This window comes from Chiloscyllium plagiosum, unplaced genomic scaffold (genome assembly GCF_037043375.1).
Source record: "Chiloscyllium plagiosum isolate Xiang-an unplaced genomic scaffold, Cpla_swu_hap1 HiC_scaffold_3, whole genome shotgun sequence".
Lineage (NCBI taxonomy): Eukaryota > Metazoa > Chordata > Chondrichthyes > Orectolobiformes > Hemiscylliidae > Chiloscyllium > Chiloscyllium plagiosum.
The window spans coordinates 101,816,127-101,838,845 of record NW_028270141.1 but is presented as its reverse complement, the minus strand read 5'-3'; the positions used below and the strand labels follow the sequence as shown (position 1 = coordinate 101,838,845).

At 39.9% G+C, this 22,719-nt stretch overlaps 1 protein-coding gene across 4 annotated transcripts in view; it reads right to left on the bottom strand.

Annotated features, from left to right (window-relative positions):
• sgk1 (serum/glucocorticoid regulated kinase 1) overlaps positions 1-22,719 on the bottom strand; it is a 100,798-nt gene that overhangs the window by 38,064 nt on the left and 40,015 nt on the right. For 2 of the 4 annotated variants that reach the window (XM_043686298.2, XM_043686308.2), the window contains one exon: positions 22,394-22,594. The exons of the other annotated variants lie outside the window; for them this stretch is intronic. In XM_043686298.2, coding sequence (XP_043542233.1) covers positions 22,394-22,594 — 201 coding nt within the window. The remainder of the gene's footprint in view (positions 1-22,393; positions 22,595-22,719) is intronic. 4 annotated transcript variants of the gene reach the window in all.

Sequence of the window (22,719 nt, the reverse complement as noted above, 5' to 3'; positions counted from 1 at the left end):
TTTCATTATAAAATTGCATGGAAGTTAAATAGATAGCTACTATCAATGGACACAGAAATCACAATGTGTAGCTGTACTATGTTCATTCATTTCAGTTCAGTATAGGCAACAAGCCAAATACTTGGTACAATTGCAAAACTCAGCTAATGCCATCTTCATTATTAGAGACAAAAAAAAATGCAAATGCTGGAATCCAAAGAAGACAGACAGGAAGCTGGAAGAACACAGAAGCCAGGCATCAAAAAAGGTGGAGAAGTCAACGTTTTGGTTTTAACCCTTCTTCTCCACTTGCCGATGCTGCCTGGCTTGCTGTGTTCTTCCAGCCTCCTGCTTGTCTCCCTTCATTACTAAATAACTAGAAGCTTCAGAAAGTGGTCAATATGTTGAGTGTTCAATCTAGTCTTCCCTTATTAAAGCTAGCCTTCAAACTTAAAGGGGAAGTGCACTGTGGTTGGTAGTAAGATCTGGCAATCAGTGTATAAGTAATACTCGCTTTACAAACAGAAAAGGAGAGGGTGAGCTTCAATTCTTTGAAATGCTACACTAGAAGTCTTGGTGGAGGAGATGGAGAGGAGAAGCTATTCCGCCATATGTTCGGAAGGCAGGGGAGAACTAAGATGTCAGCCATTTTGCTTAATGCTTTAGAGCTTGTCCATAGTGATGCAGATAACAGAGGTATTATTTCACCTTGCCAGTAGCACATCTTGCAAGGTTTTTGTTATTGGCCCGCTACATGTGCTCACATGGGTAGAGTCAGGAGACACATGGTCATCAGAGAGCCGTGATCGTCCAGGGGTCACGGCAGTGATTTTCTGAGGTGATTTGAGTGTAGCTGGCACAGCAAACATCCACTGAATGAATGTCTCGTACATTGCCCTGAACAAGTCTCTATCTGTTTACTTATGACTTGGCAGTTGAGGGAGTGGAAACCAGTCATGGTCCAAAGTGATGGAATGCAGAGCTTGCAAAGCCATGCTAGTGCAATCAATGGACCCATGCAGCCTGGGGCACAGTGTGATCCTCACACAGCTCCATGCTCACTCTGCCTGCTTCTTTCTGGAAAGAAAGAATGAAATATTGTTGGTTCTCGTTGAATTGAGAGGATCTGTGACTACCCTGCTGGGAGAGTGGTTGGTGAAATGCCAACTGTGTAAGGTAACCTTCACAGCCACTGGTAAAGTGGTCATTGCCCTGCTCTGAGGTGCAGTAATGGCTACACTGGGGGACAGATTTCAGTGAGGGCGCTTTTCCTGAAGTGTAGAATATGCAGACAATGCTTCTCACCAATGTCTGGGGTGAGATTTGCTCCTTGAACATGCTGGGCAGAGATGGCCCCCTGCCAAGAACCATCCCCTCCCTCTCACTCCTCCTTTTCTCAATTCCAACAGTGTGACCTATCCCATGTGCCCATCTCTTCAAATTCTACCTCTTCCTGCATTTAGAGAGGAATACTGATTACCAATAGTCTACCCATTGGACTGGAAGTAATTGCTCTTTGCAGACGTATTGAAGTGGCAAAACCCCTTAAACATCGCCCACTGGCCTTAAGCAACTTTAAAATTGTCAGAGGCACCAAATGGTTGTTGGATTAAAACAGCACCCAGAAGAATTTAACAAGTAAATGACTTGGATCTGGTTAATGCTCATTCTCAATCACACTAGTGGGGGGTGTTTTTCAGCTGCTGTTGCTGCATTAATTGGACTACTGAGCTTCAAAATGGCACTGCTTCTGTCAACCCAGAGTTACAGACTGGAAGATTGCTGTAGTGATCCATCAGTTGCTGCATCAAAATTCTTGCCTATCAGTGTTCAATGTAAACAATCCCAAAAATGTGCATTTGCATCTGTGATGCCACTTTGGGCACCACACTGCACCAATAACACTCAAACAAAGGATACGATCAATATGATGTTGCACCCTTGACAAGAATCTTACAATCAGCATCACATGGAGTGACAAAATAAAATCACTGGGAATGGGAAACACAAAGGTGAAGCAGATTGCTCCACTGGAAACTAATTTATAAGTGAAATCCAAAATCAGCTGAGACCAGTTCATCTGGAATCAATTTATAAAATCACGTTTTTGCTCGTGAAGAGAAAGACTTGGCATTCAAAAAACATATTTGAAATGTTCATGGTCACTGCCAAGCGCTTATATAACATATAGGATAGTTTATATAATCTTCATTATTAATGTATGTGTTTAAGATGAAATCTCAAAACCTGCAATTTCCTAACTCTCTTGCCAACTAGTCTATCCACTAATGCCACACTTCTCATCCATTCACAAATGCTTGATAATAAAAACCATCGTCATTGACAAGGGACAACATTATAGCTTAATGGCAGGCAAGGCAGATTAATGACTGTAGTGGTAAAAGCCAAAATTAAACATCTGTCAAGTGCACGTACAATGTTAAACGTTTTACCAGAGTTTTACAATATTGGCTGTGTTTTAGAGAAGACTTTATTAATAACTCTGTTATTGCCAAATTCTAATGTGAATATTTCTGTCTGAATTCGGAATAAGCTTGCATCTGCTTTCCACAAAGGCAAATGTCTGGTCTTTTTCTGAAACCTTTTTTTCAAACCCTGGATATCCCACCTTCTACCAGCAGCCCCCAACTGAAAAGTTGACAAGAAAGATAACCATGGGGAAGAAAGCTGGCTGTGTGTTATTTAAGAGCAAATTAGTCATGAAGGAGATAGAGGTGGGATTTTTGCCCCTCAGGGATAGAAAAGCCAGGCTCAGAGATCTGCCATCCAATTGGATATGCCCAGTAATGCCAATTGTCTGCAAGGCCACTGCTTGGCCTAACGGTGGTTCCCTAATGGAGATTGTTACCGGAGTCAAACATCACGGTAAGTGAGCGGGGATTTCCCTCAGATCATGCTGTCTGAGGTTTGAGACGGGTTGGGATTGAGGTTTGAAAGGTAGACAATAATGTAAAGGAAGAAGTGTGATATTGGGAGCACAAGAGACGTTCAAAGGAAGTGCTTCATAGAAATCTAGCCTGTCTTCATAAAATTTCAGGGAGGTGGGGGACGGGGCCTGACAGGTTTGCAATGGGAAAGCCAGCCCTCCAAACCTGCTGGTACTGGACTGTAAGGTCCAGCCCATTGAGTTATATTACCAAGCATGATGTTCGAAATGTGTTCAGAACCACAAACCATTCCTTTATTTCAATATTTCACATCATATTCAAACACATGCTCTCGCCAGTATAATTATCTAATTTAACAAGCTGGCTTTTGCATATTAATTCCTAAATAATAAACACAATACACAAGTATGTTTCTTCCTCCACATTGCAAGTTTCTTCCTTCCTATCCTGTAGGTTCATGATTTCATGCACACCACTAGGCAGATATTTGTAACATGTCAGGGTAGACAGCAGATTATTTGACCATACTGCCTTCATACCCAATACTTAGTTACTGTCCCCACTTTCCACCATGGATCACTGAGTTGTGATGATGAAGAGGAATTTGAGCTGGTATATTGCCAGACAGGGAATGGTCCAAGAGAAGAAAGAACTCCACCGATTGGAACCCAACTCAGGCAGTTTAATAGAGAATCATGAATGCAAAGAGAGGAGCCAAGGTAAGGCTGCAGTGAGAGCATAAACTATTCAACACAGACCACTGCAATTTTCAGCTGTCCCAGTATTAAGCAGGATGAACTCTTCCTGGTGACTGAGATGGGCCCACAGCAAGAATTCAACTTCCTTGATGGCACAGATCAATGGGACAAATTACAGAGAAAGTAGTTTCAATTTCAATACCAGAGTAAATGTTAGATGTAAATTCTCCTTTAGATTGTCATGACCATGCATCACAAACCAAGATCACTTATGGGCATATTGGATATTTTAAATAAAAGGACATATAGTCAAAAGTTGACTGCAGATGTAAGCGAGAGATACTCTGGAATGTCACACCTGGCAAGGAGTCAATGAAGTTTCAAAGAGAGAAAATTCAATACAAACTGAAAAGGGTGTATCTCAAACTATAAACATGACAGTAAAATAAGCAATCTAGGTAACAGACATAAGACAAGCCATTCATTCCAGTTATCAATCTAATAAACCACCTTTGAACTGCCTCCAATGCATTTACATCCCGTGTTAAAAAAGGAGACCAAAGCAGGACACAGCATTCGAGATGTGCACTCACCAAGCATAGTAGCTTCACTTTTATGTTCAATTCTTTTCAGAATAAAGGACGACATGACTTGAGCCTTCTGATTACATGTTGTACCTGCATACTAATTTCATACCAACTCACTCACTAGAACATCCAAATCCCACTTGTATCTTAAAATGTCACAATTATTCTCTGTTTAAGTAATACTGTTTTCTTTTTATTTTTCTTGCCAAACTGAATGACTTCATATTTTTCCACATTATACTCCATCTGCCAGATTTTAGCCCACACATTCAACCCATCTAATTCCATCTTTAACTTTCTTATGTCTTCATAACAACACACTTTCCTCTGTATGTTGATGTTGTCTGTGAATTTAGTTACCCATAACTTTACTCCCCTTGTGGAAATAATTGATGTGAATTGTAAAAGATTGAAGCCCCAGGCCAGCTCACCTGCAAGACTCTAACATCACACTCAGCCAATCAGATGAAGACTCATTTATGTATATTCTTTGTTTTCTGTCAGAAAGCCATTCTTCTGTCCAGGCTAGTATGTAACTCATGATACTTTGCACTTTTAATTTTTGTAAAAACCCTTGATGTGGTACTTTATAAAATAACTTTTTGAAATCTAAATATAGTACATCTATCGGCTCCCCTTTATTTACAGCTTGTGTTACTCCTTTAAACAGCTCCAATAAATTGATTAACACTTTGACAAAGCCATGCTGACTCTATCCAATTGTCTTCAGTTTTTCTAACTGTGTAGTTATAACCTCCTTCTTAATTGATTCAAACAATTATCAGTGGCAGAAAGCTAACCGGCCTTTACTTTATTGTTTTCTGCTTCCATCTTGAATGAGCATGTTCTATCTGCTACTTTCCAGTCCAACAGACCTTTCCTGAATCTACGGAATTTGGGAAAATTAACATCAAAATATCTATTACCTTATTTACAACCTCTTTTAAAACCATTAGATAAAGTCCATCTGGACCCAGAAAGTTGTCAACTTACAGCTCCATTTGTTTAGTATTGCTTCCCTCATGAGTGTAATTTCACTAAGTTCCTCTCCCCACACCTTAATTTACAACTACTACTGGAATGTTTTTTTCTATCCTCTGTTGTGAAGACAGAAGAAAGATATTTGTTCATTTCCTCCACTATGTTCTTATTATCTACTATTAACTCATTTTCTCACTCTTTAGAGGATCAACATTGCTTCACTTGCCCTTTTTTCTTTTTAAATACCTATACAAACTAATGTTGCTGTTTCATTTTTAATCCAAGTTATCTTTCTCTCATATTCAAATATATTTTTCCTGATTAACCCCTTAGACATTAGCTATTCTTTATATTCGCAATAATCTACTACTCATCTTTATGCAGATATGTTTTTTCCTTAATTTTACTGCTTTCACGAACCTCTTTGGTTAACAATTGATGGTGGCCTTCTCTTTAGAAGTTTACATCGTGGTAGGAATATATTTAGCTTGAGTATTTTGACATATCCCCCTAAATGTCTGGGTGTCTCTATTAGTCTTTTTCTGAGTCTAGGATGCCAGTTCACTCCAGCCAGCTCAGCTTTCATGCCCATATAGTTGCCCTTATTTAAATTTAAAATACTAGTCTTAACCTTTCTCATACACACACACACACATATACACACCATACTCACACCCATGCATGCACCCTCTTCAGGCGAATACCCCAACACAGTCACACACATACTTTACCAAGCTTACACACACGCAAACACACACTCTCTCACATGCACTCACACCCACATGCAACATACTCACATGCACACACTCACTCTGTCTCGCCTGCACACATACACACACACACATATAAGTTTATGAGTGGACTTGTATCTGCAGAATTATTCTATTTTGCTCAAAAAATGCATAACTTACAGTCAATCCATATAGTATTCGATAAATCCCACTTCAGAATGAGAACCAGTCAGACTCAAGATTGGGACAGAGACAGATTTACCCTCATACCTTTAATGCATTGTCTGAGCTGAGATGGCACTTTTTGTTAGAAAACCTGAAGTTATCTTGAGAATGTGACTTAAAAGAAGTTCTGGGATTCACATATTAAAGAACTGAAATAAGCAAACCCATGCTAAAAGATCCAGGTTTATCATTTCAGCTGCATGACACTGTAATCTTTTGCTATAAGTTCTGTGTCTTATGGTCCTGCTTCACGACCACCTGATGAAGAAGCAGCGCTTCAAAAGCTAGTGTTTCCAAGTAAACCTGTTGGACGATAACTGGTGCTGTGTGATTTTTAACTTTGTTCACCCCATTCCAACACCAGCTCCTCCAAATCAATCCTAGCCTGAACATTCTCACTTTTGTACTGGATGTAAAATTTAACCTTATCGTAGTCCTGGTTGTCTGGAATGCCTTAACTGTAACAACATGAATTCATCTTGTCACTTTACATAATACCAAGTCTATAACCTGCCTTCTGACCTGTTACAAAATGTACCATCTCAAATAGTATTCCTTATCCATGCTATTATTGCAAAACTGATTTTTCATTTACCATAAACACCCAGTATTTCCTTTTATATACTTTGTTCCACATTATGGTTAGTGTCAGGGGGTTTATATGTCATGCCCATTACTGGCTTTTATCCTCATCTGCAATTCCTCATCTTCACCCAAACTGCTTCTACATCCTGGTCTCCTGAATCAAGGTCAGCTCTAACTATTGCATAAATGGCATTCTTGATTAACAGTGCTATACCTTTACCTTTACCCAGCTTCCTATGCTTCTTGAATGTTACATACCCTTCAATACTCAGGACCCTATTGTTATCATCCTGCAGCAATGTGTCTGTAATGGTTAACAGATTGTACTTATTTACTTAAGTGTGATCTATTAATTTGTTTACTTTATTATGAATGCTATGGTCAAATACAGAGCCTTTTGTGTTGCCTTTGTAATCTTGATTATTAAAGCATTCCTAGGGATTTTCTCTCTGCACCTTTCCATATTTCTCTGACCCTCATTTTCCATATTACAATATTCCTTTCTTATCTTGTTTCTCATATTTGATATACCACACCTTTCCATATTTGATCCCTTTCTCCCACTATTTAGTTTAAAACTAATACTTAGTACTTTAAGTATTTCCGAAGTTACGAGGTTTGCAAGAACACCAGTCCCAGCGTAGTTCAGGTGTAAACTGTCCCAATGGTACAGCTCCCACTTTCCCCAGTATCAGTGCCAGAGGCCCATGAATTAGAACCCACTTCTCCTGTACCAGTTTTTGAACCACATACTCTCTAAATTTACGTACTCTAATTTGCACATTTTTTAGATAATAATCCAGAGATTATAATCTTTGAAGTTCTGCTATGTAACTTCATGCCTAGCAACTCATATTCCCTTTGCAGAACCCCTTTCCTAGTTCTACGCTTGTCATTGGTCCCTATATTGACCCCAACAATTGAATCGTCCCCCTTCCATGACAAGTTCTTCTCCAATCCTGAGCAGATGTTCTGAACCCTGCCACTGGGTGGACAACCCAGCGACCTGGATTCACACTGTTTGCTACAGAGAACAGTGTTAATGTCCTCAAGTGCACTATCCTCTACCACTACAGTCCTTGATGATATCTCCCATTTGACTGGCTTCCTGTACCATGGTGTCATGGATAGTTTGCTAATCCCTCTGCTACCAAGTAACTAATCAGAAACTATTCAGAGAAGAAAAATAGATCCTTAAGTTCAAAGTTAATCACTTTAAAATTCAATATACAGTAGCTTTGATCTGCTTGTTGATCAACAAGCTAATGAGACCAGAACTGAGTTCTTTCAGCAGAGGTCTACAAGAACATTGAGTTTATGGACACCCAGGATGCCTCAAGGAAATTTAAGATTGAACATAGGAACAGGTGTGACCACCTCAGAGCCGACGTTCCCTCTGATTTCTTTTCCCACAGTGTGGACCACCAAGGTCAGAGCTTGCTGGTTGACCCTGACTGACGTGGACTTAGTGCAGCCGTGTGGACACATGGCTGTGCACTTTACAGGGAAACCTCCTCAGTATCATACTTGACCCACCTCAGTGAGAGTACTACAGCAGCAAGATAGCGATTCCGGCTGGTGATCGGAGTCGGTGGGCTAGAGACGGCAAAACTTCTCCCAGTGATCGGAGGTGGTGACAGCAGTGGGCCCTGAGTTGGCAACATCAGTGACAGCAAGGGCATGACTCCTCCTGGCAATCGATGTGAGGCTTGCTGGCTGGCTGATACATGCATCTTTTTTGAGATGGGACTTTACAAAGATCTGGATGTTTTTCTTTAAGATCTGGACTTTTTTTCTCCTTTTGGTTCTGTTTCTTTTATTTCTCCTGTTGCTTTTTTTAAATTCTGCTTTTGTAACCAAGGTGGCACCAGGGAGAATGCCGACTTTATACACTTTTCACTGTACCATGTATTTGAGTGCACATGACAATAGATTCAAATTCAACTTCTAACCTAACAGTCCAGCTGACTGCAGTCAGACAGCACAATTAAGCCTTAAAAATTAGAAGCTTGTATAAGATTTGTCAAAATCTCATAACCTTGTAGTGGTATTTTCACTCAAGTGACACAACAGAGAGAGTTTATAATGGAGGAAAAATGCCTCTTTGTTATTACTAATGTTCTGAATTAAAGCTTGCTGAGAATGAAAAAGTAAAGAAAACTGTCTGCTACAGTTAGCGAGCAGCAATCATCCAGACTTTCAAAAACACACACCGGAGGGAGGGAACAGAATAAGTGTCGTCATTTTTTTTTGCAGACAGAGATCCCTAGGGAAAGAAGTTGCCCTTTGAGGTTAACTGCAAATCAGAGTCTCTTGCTCGAATTTCCCATTGGTGCTGCTTTAGCAGTTTGTTCTGTTATTGGTAATGATGAAGTTCTACCTCTCATGGAGACTCTGAATTGTTTTTGCCCACACCCTAACAGTCTCATACCATGGCAAGGTGATGCCAATGCCAACAGGAAGACAAATTCTTATCCTAGAAGTAATGGAGAAATCCTTGGCTCCTGCCTGCAGCATAATCATCAGAGGACCCATTGTTCTTCTCATATATTAGACTTGTCCCTAGATCAGGGAGCAAAGCAGATAGAGAACTTCACTTCCTTATCTGCCTTTTCAAGAGGCATATGATCATATGGGCGGCACGGCGGCTCAGTGGTTAGTACTGCTGCGTCACAGCGCCAGGGTCCCACATTCGATTCCAGCCTCGGGCGACTGTCTGTGTGGAGTTTGCACATTGTCCTCATGTCTGCGTGGGTTTCCTCCCACAGTGCGAAGATGGTGCAGATCAGGTGAATTGGCCACGCTAAATTGCCCATAGTGTTAGGTGCATTAGTCAGAGGGAAATGGGTCTGGGTGGGTTATTCTTCGGAGAGTCGTTGTGGACTTGTTGGGCCAAAGGGTCTGTTTCCACGCTGAAGGGAATCGAATCTAATCACATAATTCCTGGCATCTTCCCCTCTAGGTCAGCCTTCAGTTGCTACATTCAAGGCTTCATGTGGTCTTGGGCCAAAGACCAGGCATCTCCAGAAGCTGCCATTCCACTTCATTAAAGTGTTAGCCTTCCCAGAAAACTAGAGGGGAACACATACATCCCACACATCTTCTGAGAGACAGGGAATGCTATTGGAAATTTATTAAGAGGGAGAAGGGGAGGACTGAAAGTGTTGAAGTGTTCATGGTTAACTACTCATGCTAAATAGGGGTCCTCTGAAAGAACACAAGGGGACACTTACTGAGTGGATGGAATTGTAACTGACTGTGTACACAAGTTGGTATTAGATTACATAGAACTGGAGATGCGGGCTGCATGACTTCAGATCAGATGCCCTTTCTTCTCATTCTCTATAAACAGTTACGTTCAATAAATCCTGTTGCTGTTCACTCACAAGCATTAGATCACAGCTTACTACAGCCTTCAATCACTTTTCCAAGTCCAGGCCTCCGATCACCTTCTCAGATTTCTGGTTCACTCCCATTCCTGTACAAGCAGGTCTCTGACCTCTGACCTCCCTCCCTACTGAGCCTCTAATCTGCCACACCAGTAGCAGCATCACTGGGATGGATCTCTGAGTTTATGGTTCCCTACATTTTACCACCAACTCCTTCCCCTCCCAGTTCCTGGCATTGAGTCAGGATATTAACCATGATACACATACTATAACCTCTCAGACATATGAGTCTAAATTATCAATTAGAATTTTTGGAAGTTGTTTTATATATAACTAAAATTTCTGAATTTAAAAATTGAATGGGACATTTCTCATAGTTGTTTGTTTGGTGTAATTTAAAGCAAAGCAAATAGTTATAATGGGGTTTAGAGAGAGAGGAAATTATTTTTGCTCAAATATAAAGATACAAATTAGGAGCAGGAATAGGCTACTTGGTTCTTGGAACCTACATTGTCGTTAAATAAGATCATGGCCAATACAATTTTACTCTGGATTGCACATTTCTGTCTGTCTCTTGTAACCTTTCATCCCTTTGCTTATCAAAGATCTATCAACCTCTGTCTTAAAAATATTCAAGATCTCCACTACCTCTTGAGGAAGAGAATTCCAAAGACACAAACATTCGCTGAGCGAAATAATTTCTCCTTACCTTAAATAAACTCTTATTTTTAAACAATGACTCCTTGTTCTAGATTGTCTCACTTTTCCATATCCACTCTGTTAAGCTCCTGAGGATCCAGTATTTTAATCAAATCACCTCTTATTCTTCTAACCATAAGCACATAGAAACTAACCTTTCCTCACAAGAAAACCTGCCCATTCCAGGTATTAATCTGTGAAACTTTTCTGAACTGCCAGTAACACATCGAGATGCTTCCTTCAACAGAGAAGCTAAATACAGTACTGCAGATGCAGTGTCACCAAGACCCTGTATAACTAACAAAACAACATCCTATTAGCTTTCATAATTACGTGCAGTACTTGCATTCTTTTGTAATTCATGCACTTGGGCACCCAGATCCCTCTGCATCTCAGAGTGCTGCAACCTCTCACCAGATAGATAATATGACTTTTTTTTCCTCTCAAAATGGATAATTTCACATGTTAATGCTCTGTACACTATTTGCTATGTATTTTCCCACTCACTTAACCAATTTATAACCTTTTATAGACTCGTCGTATCCTCTTCAAAACTTATCTATTGCTTACTTGTACTTACTGAATTTCATCTACCCTCCTAATTCTCTACTTTTAGTTCTTGTTTTCTTATCTATTTCCCTCTAAGAGGAATAAAAATGCATTCATTCATTACCATCACAGTCAAATCGGATGGATAATAAAGTTTGGCCTTGCAACATAGAAACATTCATTTGCAGCAAATAAATTTTTAAAAATAGTTTGTGACCAGGTAGCTTAGATTTGAACTTGAAACTGTTCTGGTCTTTGTAGCATAGTGTTTACTAGCTGAATCAGTTTTGGTTTGTGATTTAATTACCTCTTCCATGTGCTGTTCACAATGATTGTTATCAAAATTTTGTTCCTGCGAAAAATTAGAATGTATCTTGTTACAAGAAGCATAGCCTCCAAGATACTGCACATGCAGTTTTTGCATTCATTAAAAATCTGGAGCTAACAGCATTGTGACTTTAAAACCACTTGATACTTCTTAATCCTAATTAAGCATGCAACATCAATCACTTTAGAAATAAAGCTACTTAACATTTCTTTTAACCTTATGGCTCTCTTCTGAAACTGGCTAATGAACTTCAAACAGAAAGGAAGCTCTCTTTCATCAGCTCAAGGTGAAGCTTCCTTTCAACTGTTTTGTTTGAAGTCACTTTCTCTGTAACAATAAATGTTCAGTTGCTACACTGTGTGAGTTTTGTTAAACTAATACAATTTCGGCAAAATTGATGTCATAGAAAAGTGAAAAATTAAATCAGGTCAATGTTTTAATGCTTCAGTGACAGCTAAGAATGAATGTGAAGATGTTTTTTTAAAGATGTTACAGGCGTAAAATAAGAACAGATATTTAAATATTCATTATTTTTGGAATTGTTTAGAGATTCTCAAATGACTGTAGATACCAGTTCCTCTAATAATACCTTTTCCCTGTCTATTAGTCCCAATATAGACACTTTTTTGACTGGTCTGTGGAAGAAGTTTACTGTACCAGGGAACTTTTGTGGTCTTATCCATTTCACAATCTGATTTAATTAAGTATACACTCCAAATAACTCCACAAATTAGTTACACAATTTGAATTAGAAATGATAGGCTTGACTGTACATTTTTCATACATTTCGAATATTGTTAAGTCAGAAACTCTACAAACACATTGGGTAATGACACAAACTTGTGTTCTCCTTGTTCACAGAGAATGAATTTTGAACTTTAGTCCCTGGTCCTGAGCTGACCTAACTAATCTCGAACAACTGGAAGAATATTGTTGAACGAAGTGGTTCTAGATTATGGACAACAAAATTCAGCCTTGGTTTGATCTGCATCACCATTTGCATCTGTCCCCATTGGTTTGATAGGGTTGGCACTGTGGAATTATTGGGGAATGACCCCATTCCTGACCTTATTGTGAAAAGATGGGCATTGGTGAAGCGACTGAAGATCTTGTAGAATTCATGCAGCAATGACTGTCTATGTGCAACAATCCTGGTCTTCTTCCAAAGTGAGCTGGACAATGGACACCTATTTGACACCCATCAATGTTAATTTTGCTAAGATTTCTACCAATGCTGTACTTACTTCGATATTGCTTTGATATTAAAACTATTATCTCTCCTGCGGCATTCAGCTCCGATATCCACTTCTGGATCAAGGCTGTGATTAAGTCTTGAACCAGCTTCTGAACTGAACATCAGTAAGCAAGTTATCACTGAGTAGGATATGTTTGATGACACATTTAAAATTCCTTTTCCTGCCATTTTAGTGGAGTTTTTATCCTGTTTAAAATAAATAAGTTATTGCCTCAGTTAAAACAATTGTTGAAGGAATTTAAGATTAATCCTTTGAGTTTTTATATGATGATATTAAATGAATGTAGGTTTTGATTTTTAATGTCCCTCCATCAAACAATGGGAAGTGTGAATAGGGAATTTAAAATCCTTGATGGATTGTAATGTTCAGTTCAAAAATACTAGGGTCAACATTATTTTTGAATAGTGAATGTTTCATTCGCACTTAAAGACAGAGTTTTATATTTATTAATTCCATGCTGTTCTTCCTCAGAGACAAGAGTGTGCCTTATTTGATTTGAATGCACATTCACAATTCAGGAGTGTCCTTTTCTCTTATATTAATACAGTTTTTATCGGTTAGTTCAGAAAAGGAAAACCCACAAACTGAGCTGGGAAACTTTACGATATTTCATTTTCTAATGTTGGCTCAGTTTTCTCTTTGTCTGCATCTCCACTAACCCCAGTCTATTAAACTCAGAGCTGAACAATGTGTTCCAGGACTGACAGCATAAGTAACTAAACCGACCCAAGACCTGAAAACTCAGGCCCTATTGTAAATTTAGTTTTTATTCCAACCGAATTCAACTTTAATCATGGCTGAGCTCCAAGTGTTTGTCCTATTTTGACTCTGAACCAATATGAAGCTAAGGAACTGAATACAGAGGTTAGGGGAATGGACAGCCATGGGGCAGATGCAATTTATTGCAGAGAGGTGCAACGTCATACATTGGGGTACAAAGAATGAGGGGAGACAATATTAATTACATTGAAAGAGGGGAAGCAAGGACAATCGACGTTTTGGGCCAGAGCCCTTCATCAGGAATGAGGCTGGGAGCCTCGGGGGGTGGAGAGATAAATGGGTGGGGATGGGGCTGGGGAGTAGGTAGCTGAGAGTGTGAATGGAGATGGCGGTAAAGGTGATAAGTCGGGGGGAGGGGGGAGCAGAAAAGTGGGAAGGAAGATCAATCTGCCTGACCTGCTGTGCTTTTCCAGCAATACATTCTCAACTCTGATCTCCAGCATCTGCAGACCTCACTGTCTCCTAAGGGAGCAAGGACACAGAGTCCAGTGGTATATGTGTACTAAAGGTAGCAAACCAGGCTGAAAGTATAGTTCAAGAGGCATGCTAGATCCTGGATTTTATAAAAAGAAACATAGTCTGCAAAATCAAGGAGGTTATAAATAACGTTTATAAAACACTGGCTCAGTCTCTACTGAAGTCCAATTCTGGAGACAACACTGTAGGAAGAATTACTGCACTGTAGGTTTAGGCGGTGCAGAAAATATTTATTTTCTATTAAGTCATGGAGTGTGGGAATCACTAGCTGTGGCAGCATTTATTGCCCATCCAAGTTGACAACAAGAATTGTTCCAGAGATGAGGGGTTTCACTTACATAGACAGATGGAGAAGCTGTGGTTGATTGCTTTAGTGAACAGTGAGATTTGATAGAAGTGTTCAAAATCATGAAAGATTCAGATGGAGTAGTTAAGGAGAAACTATTCTCGTGGAGACAAGAGTTACGAACCTGAGAACATTGATTTAAAGTAATTGGTAAAAGAAGGAAAAAAACATTTTATGCAGTGAGGATTGCGGATCTAGGTTGTATTACCTGAGAAGAAGTTGAAGGAAGACTCAGTTATGGCTTTCAGTAAGAACTTAAAGAGATAGGCTGCGTAGTTTAGTTCAATGATGATGCATCAATTAGCAACAATGTATGAGCCAGTTCCAAAAGAACTGATTTGCTGCATCCTAATCATGCAACTCCTTTTAACAGGCAATTGCCTAAAAATAGGAGTAGCACTGTGCAGTGACTGAGGTAAATCTCTAAAACCTGAATGGGACTGCTGCAGGGTGCGTGCAAAACTTGGTCTTAGATTTCAGTATCAAACATAAGAGGTTCAAATCTGTGCTGTGTCTGTAGGAATTAGGCAAACTTCCTATTCAATAGGAAAGTGGTTGTACTGAAACACACGTGCAGCAAGAATGGAGGGAAAATGGGCAGGCTTGAATTTAATTCTCTCTAAAACTTTTCACTGGATGGATGAGGTCAGATTGAAAATTCCTCCAATAATGCTGATTTCATGTACCATGTCCCTCATTTCCAGATGTTTTTGTTTTCTAAATATCCACTTACAAAAGAATAATATGATGCAGCAAAACCCTTTGGAAGGATTGAGTGCATTGTTTGTGAAGAGCATCTGGATTACAAAGCAAATGGAGACAGATGAAATAAGAATGCCTCAGTGAGTCATCAATCTAACATGATATTCTTCCACTCTACTTTGTCAACATTTTCATGCCTTACAGGATGTTCAGACTTCTGTGAAATCTGATTTAATTAAATATATTCCAATTAAATTCATGGATTAAAGATACACACTGCAGAGACACGTGATAATACCAGCTGCAGTAAACATCATTTGAGAGTACGAGGCAACATTGCCTCCTGTTATGGAAGAAATAAAATGGGTGGCACTATTATTGAATCAGGAATAAAGCATTTCAGGGTGGAAGGATAGCTGGATGTGGAGTATTTCTGGTGTCTTATTCAAAAATCCAAAAGGGTTGTCTTGGGATGGTTTACTTCTGCTCCCTTGTCTTATGGTCTTACAAGTTTACTGAAGGTATAAGTATATTTTAAGTCAACAAAAGAATTGAGGCTTACAGGGAAAGGCAGGAAAGTAGAGTTGAGCATTATCAGATCTGTCATAGCCTCATTGAATGGCAGAGCTGAATCTTTGGACATAGAGTCATAGAGATGTACAACATGGAAACAGTCCAACCCATCCATGCCAAACAGATATCCTAAATTAACCTAGTACCATTTAGCAGGATTTAGCCCCTATCCTTGTAAACCCTTCCAATTCATATATGCATCCGGATGCCCTTTAAATGTTGTAATTATACCAGCCTCCAACGATTCCTCTGACAACTCATTCCATACACGCAACATCCTTTGCGTGAAAACGTTGCCTCTTAGGTCACTTTTAAATCATTCTCCTCTCACCTTAAACTAATGCCCTCCTGTTTTCAACCCTGCCAGGCAGGGGAAAAGACTTTGTCTATTTACCTATCCATTTCTCTCATGATTTTATAAACCTCTATAAAGTCACCCCTCAGCTTCGTACACCCCAGGGAAAATAGCCCCAGCCTATTCAACCTCTCCCTATAGCTCAAACCCTCCAACCCTGGAAACATTCTTGTTTTTTGGAGCCTTTCATCCTGTGATCTTGCTAAGAATAGATATATACTTATTGCAAAGAAAATGTGCTGTAATAAAGAATGGATTTTCTAAATGACATAAGCATGGCAAAAGATGACATATGATAGTAATACAGGAATGAGTTAACCAACCATGACCTCACCAGGCCACGCTGGTATTTACGTTGTACTTGAGGTACCTCCTATCTTTCCTCGAGTAACTTTATCAGCTTATTTCCTGTATTCCCTCCTCCCTCTTTAACAGGTTCAAGGTCCCATTAAATGCATCTACTGTATGCTATCCACTTCAGCCACTCACTTTGTTAGCAAGTTCCATATTTGTACCACTCTCTGCTGCTCAGTTAATAAAACTCCCTCTCCTCACAAAGTCCTTGATTCAAGTCCTATTCCAACATTTGAACATAAAGAGCAAAGCTGACACTTCAGAATTAAATGAGTGCTGCACTTGTAAAGGCACTGTCTTTCAGGTGCGATACCAAATGTGACCCCATTTTAATGTTAAAAAGGCGCATGGTACTGCTGAGAAGAAGATCAGGGAATTTGTCCCGGCCAATGCTGATGCCTCAATCCGAATAAAGAATGGACAGTTGGTAGCAATTTCTCCAAGGTCGGGTTTGCAGAGCGGGCAATTCACCCATCTCTGTGTATCTGCCCTATGAGCAAAACTCTGGGCCAATGTGTTATTACATCCATGGTTTAGCATTGATTAAAATTGGGCAGCAGCGGTACAAGCAGCTGCTCTTGAAGGGTCACCCTTTCAACTGGCTTCATATTTCAACTGGTGGAACTCATATTTAGTGGGATAAGATATGCGTCTACATTAAACAACTGCATTAACCTCTGCTGATTTTTTATGAGTAATCATAAAATCAATTGAATGTTGTAAATATTGAACTTATTGAAGAATGTCAGCACCTACTCTGGCCTGAGGTTAGAACAAGAAGGAAAGGGCAATAAACACTGTCTTGCTATCCACCCAATCTGATAAGCAAGGCACAAAAACATAAGCTAAGTAAATTGGGCCTAAATTTATTGTCCAGTCAGTTAAATGAAGAGAAGCATAAATATCACTGTCTAGAAAAATCTCACGGTAAAGGTTGATCATTTTTAATTGTGTCTACAGCTGCAATAATAGGTGATGATTGCAATGTTTTCAAACTATTTATGTAACACTGGTAGATGTAATCAACAGTGAATGAGAATCAAAAGCTTCAGAAATATTTTCCCACATTTATTTGTTTCAGTTCTTTTTTTTTAACAAAGCTTTCCACAGTACTGTTTGTTCAAGAAGTGGGCAGTTTATCTTTGTTGAAACTTTTGTCCAGGTGTTGGTACAAACTGTCCAAGTACATGGAAGTATTTACTCCTGACATTATCAAATCTCAAGCAAGGTCCACTCTAAGATCCTCTGCATAATAAATTCATAAATAACCTTTCCCCTTCTTTCCAAAGAATACACTAATTTATTGACAAAGTTGATTGGATGAGGAGAAAGTGAGGTCTGCAGATGCTGGAGATCAGAGCTGAAAATGTGTTGCTGGAAAAGCGCAGCAGGTCAGGCAGCATCCAGGGAACAGGAGAATCGACGTTTCGGGCATAAGCCCTTCTTCAGGAAAATCAAAGTTGATTGGATGTAAATCAAATAATTTATGAGATACCCAGACTAACCTCAATATTTGAAACCATTGAAATTTTTAAAAAACAAATGTTATTGTTCCTGAACAGCAAATCATAATTTTATGTAATAGTCTGGGACCTATTACGCTGGTCCGAATGATGTGCTTTTGCAGGACTAACTGGAATATCAGCTTAACACTAATGAAAGAACATAACCCATCTAGGACTTCCTCCATTTTTCACAAAACAATCCCTGTTGTAAGTAATAAATCTTCTGATGATGGACCAATGTAGTTGCGCTCATTGGTACAGGGTGAATAATAATATTTTCATTATTGAAATAAATATATAAATTACTGTAAGGTCATATATTCAGGTGACAGTTCATTCTGTTAATAGTCCATAGCAATCTGCTAAGTGTTGCCTCATAGGGCTACCTAGTTGGTTTATATCGACTGTCTTGAAATTACATTAACCAAACGTAAATAAAGGTCTGGCCTGGAGCTAGCAACCTCTCTCAGGCCAACACTTTGGGATCTGAGTCTACCTATATCTATTTTTGAGTTTTGCTCTGTGTGGAGAGTTCTGTGGCACAGTGGTAATGTCCCTCGTCTGGGTCAGTAAGTCCAGGTTCCAGTCCCATCTGCTTTTCACGTGTGCTAGAACAGTTGATTAAAATGTCCATATACATTTTACCTTGAATATTATATTAATTTGCTTAAATACTTTTGATACAATTTACAGAAAGTAAATGGTCTGCTCAACTGTAACACTTCAAGAACCTGAAAGCAGCATTTGTCAGTCTATCATTAACAGAGAAACTATATAACATTCATGTGCACATAGTGACTCTTAAAAAGCAGTAAAACATCAATACCTCTGCACTCATGACCCGATGTAACTATGCCAGAAACAGCTGATACAAAATCACAAATATTGCAAACAGAGGAAAACATCTGAACGCGAAAGTGCTTGGATGACATTTCTTTGTTTAAGATTGGATTAATATTGGAGGATAACATTCTCACCTCTCAATCTGAAGGTTATAGCTTCTAGCATCTTTCTGAGATGTGATGAGGTAAGGGCTAAATTTTCATAAGGACTCTTTCACTTGAAGTGTAAGATCTTAGAAAATGGCGGTTATAGAAATTCATCCCTGAAATCTGATTTGTTACTAAAATATAATTCCATAAATATCAGCCATATTTCTGTTGGTAGTACCCCTGATTCTAATATTCTGGCACATAAATCAAGGTTGATAGTCCAGTGTAGTGCAGTATGGGGTAGCACGACACTGTCTGAAGTGCTCTGTTTCCAATATTAAACTATGGACCCATATGCAGTAGGTCCCACAGGACTATTTTGAAGAAGAGCAGGAAAACCTTAACCCAAATCCTGCCCAGTATTTAGCCTTTAATCAACATCATAAAAACAGACGGTCTTCATCATCACATAGCTGTCTTTGGAAACTTGTTACATGAGAACTAACTGCTGCATTTCCTACACTATAATGGTGACCTAGGTCATTAATTGTAATTTGCTTAGAGACAGCTGATGGTTGTGTAAGGCATATTAAGAATGCAAGTCTTTTCCTTTATTAGAGCAGTGCATCACTTTCGGGATGCCATCTTTAAAGTGCAGCATTTAATTGACATTCTCCATGTTGTGAACTTACAGGACATCAAGTCCTGTTTGAAGAGGTCGAGGCTTTTGACTCGAAGTGACAGTACAAAACAGTGATTATCTGATCAGCTTCAATTTATATATTTCTCCTGATTTTTGGAAGAGATATATTACAGACAACAAAATTACCCTGAAACACAACTGCTTTACAGCATCCTGCGGCATTCATCCTCAACTAACACCACGAAAAGAGATGATTTGATGATCAAAACCAATCACATCTCATTTGGTTCAATGGAGAGTACAGGAGAGCATGCCAGGAGCAACAACAATGGAATGTCAACTTGGTGAAGCAACAAAGCAGGACCACTTCCAGACCAAACAGCGTAAGCAGCAAGTGATAGGCAGAGCTAAGCAATCCCACATTCAACAGATCAGATCTAAACTCCGCAGTCCTGGACACATCCAATCGTGAACAGGAGTGAATAATTAAACAGCTCACTGGAGGAGGACGATCCACAGTTATCCCCAATTTCAAAGGTGGAAGAGCTCAACACATCAGTGCAGAAGATAAGGTTAAAGCATTCACAGCATCTTCAGCCAGAAGTGCCAAGTGGCCTCTTCTATTGCTCCCTAGCATTACAGATACCAGTCTTCAGCCAATTCTATTTAATTCACATGATATCAAGAAATGGTTGGACACACTGGATACAGCAAGGGCTATGGACCCTGACAACATTCCGGCAATAGCATTGAAGGCTTCTACTCCAGAACTTCTACTCCAGAACTAGTACAGTTACAATTCTGGCATCTACTCTACAATGTGGAAACTTGCCCAGGTATATCCTGAATATAAAAACAAGGACAAATCTAACACGGCGAATTACCACCCAATCAAATTCTTCTCGATCATCAGTAAAGTGATGGAAGGTGTCACTAACAGTGCTATCAAATAGTACCTGCTCAGCAATAGCCTGCTCGGAGACACCCAGTTTGGGTTCCATCAGGGCCATTCAGCTCCTGATCTCATTACTGCCTTGGCACAAACATGAACAAAAGGGCTGAATTCCGCAGGTGAGGTGAGAGTGACAGACTTTGACATCAAGGCCGCATTTGACTGAGTGTGGCATCAAAGAGCCCTCGCAAAACTGGAAGCAATGGTCATCATGGGTCAAATTCTCTGCCAGCTGGAGTCATGCCTGGCACTTCGGAAGATATTGTGGTTGTTGGAGGACAGTCATCTCAGCCCCAGGACATTTCTCCAGGGTCATGTCCTAGGCCCAACCATCTTCAGCTGCTTCATCAATGACGTTCACTTCATCATGAATTCAAAAATGGGGATGTTCGCCGATGATTGCACAATGTTCAGAATCATTCATGACTCTTCAGATACTGAAGCAGTCCATATCTAGATGCAACACTATCTGGTCAATATATAAACTTGAGCTGAGAAGTGGCAAGTAACATTCATGCCATACAAATGCCAGGTTATGACCATCACCAATAAGAGGCAATCGAACCATCGCCCCTTCACATTCAATGGTGTTACCATTACTGTGTCCCTCACTAACAATATCCTGGGATTACCATTGTGTAGAAATGCCACTGGACTCACCATATAAACATAGTGGCTACAAGAGCAGATCAGAGGCTAGGAATAATGCAGTGAGAATCATCTCCTGACACCCCGAAATCTATCCAAGGCAGAAGTCAAGAGTGTGATCAAATACTCCCCACTTCCCTGGATGGATGCAGCTCCAACAATATTCAAGAAGCTTGACACCACCCAGGACAAATGACCACATCCACAAGCATCTACTCCCTCCACCACCAATGCTCAGTAGCAGCAGTATGTAATATCTGCAAGATTCACTGTAGAAATTCACCAAAGATCCTTAGACAGTACCTTCCAAACCCACAACCACTACCATCTAGAAAGACAAAGGCAACAGATAAATGGGGGAACATCACTACCTACACTTTCGTTTCCAAGCCACTCACTATCCTCACTTGGAAATATATTGTCGTTCTCTCGCTGTTGCAGGGTCAAATTCCTGGAATTCCCTCTAAGGACATTGTGGGGCAAACTATACCACACGGTCTATAGTGGTTCAAGAAGGCAGCTCACCGCCACCTTTTCAAGGGCAACTAGGGCCAAGCAATATGCTGCCTCACAGTGCCAGAAACCCGGGTTCAATTCCCACCTCGGGCGATTGACTGTGTGGTGTTTGCACGTCCTACCCGTGTCTGCGTGGGTTTCCTCCGGGTGCTCCGGTTTCCTCCCACAGTCCAAAAATGTGCAGGTCAGGTGAATTGGCCATGCTAAATTGCCCGTAGTGTCAGGGGCAGGGGTAAATGTAGGGAAATGGGTCTGGGTGGGTTGCGCTTCGGCGTGGACTTGTTGGGCCGAAGGGCCTGTTTCCACATAGTAGGTAATCTAATCTAATCTAATCTAATCAATAAATGCTGCCGGCTGGCGATGCCTACGTCTCATTGGTGAATTTTTAAAAATGGAATTTATGACATTCTGTGAGGAAATTTGGTGTTACATTTCTCTATAAATCAACAGTTCCTGCACTTCAGAGCTAACTGATTGGTCTCCCAAAAGTACAGATAAGCACAAGTTGTTTTTCTTGTTTGTGAACCCATGACAGCTTGATAATTGGCCATGGCCCCCCATCATGGTATCAGTTGAAAGTAGCATCAGGATGAAAATGTTACAAAGTCCTTCTTTACAGACAAAAGAAAATCTTATAATTTTGATGAAGACAGTTGCTCTTTAAATTAGATTTCTACAACTGTAACTGCTATACCTTGGAGTTCTTTCGGGTTTGCCGTGATCCATCAGATTTATGAGTTATATTCGTTTGGCAACAGTGGCATTCGATTATGGATGATTGAGCTGCTAATTTAGGGACTTTGCCCATTTGAGATGCACAGGAATCTGATTTGTCTGTCTTTATTGGCAGCAATTCATCTGGGTTGAATCTGTCACTCTTCTTCCATCTTCTGACCTGTCCAAAAAACAGCAACAATTTAATGTCCATTTGCAAGGCCAACCAACTCAGTCTCTCTTCACTTCAGCTTAAAGAGGAAACAAGAATAAAACTGCGTCAGATTCAGGAAGTGCAGGAAGAGA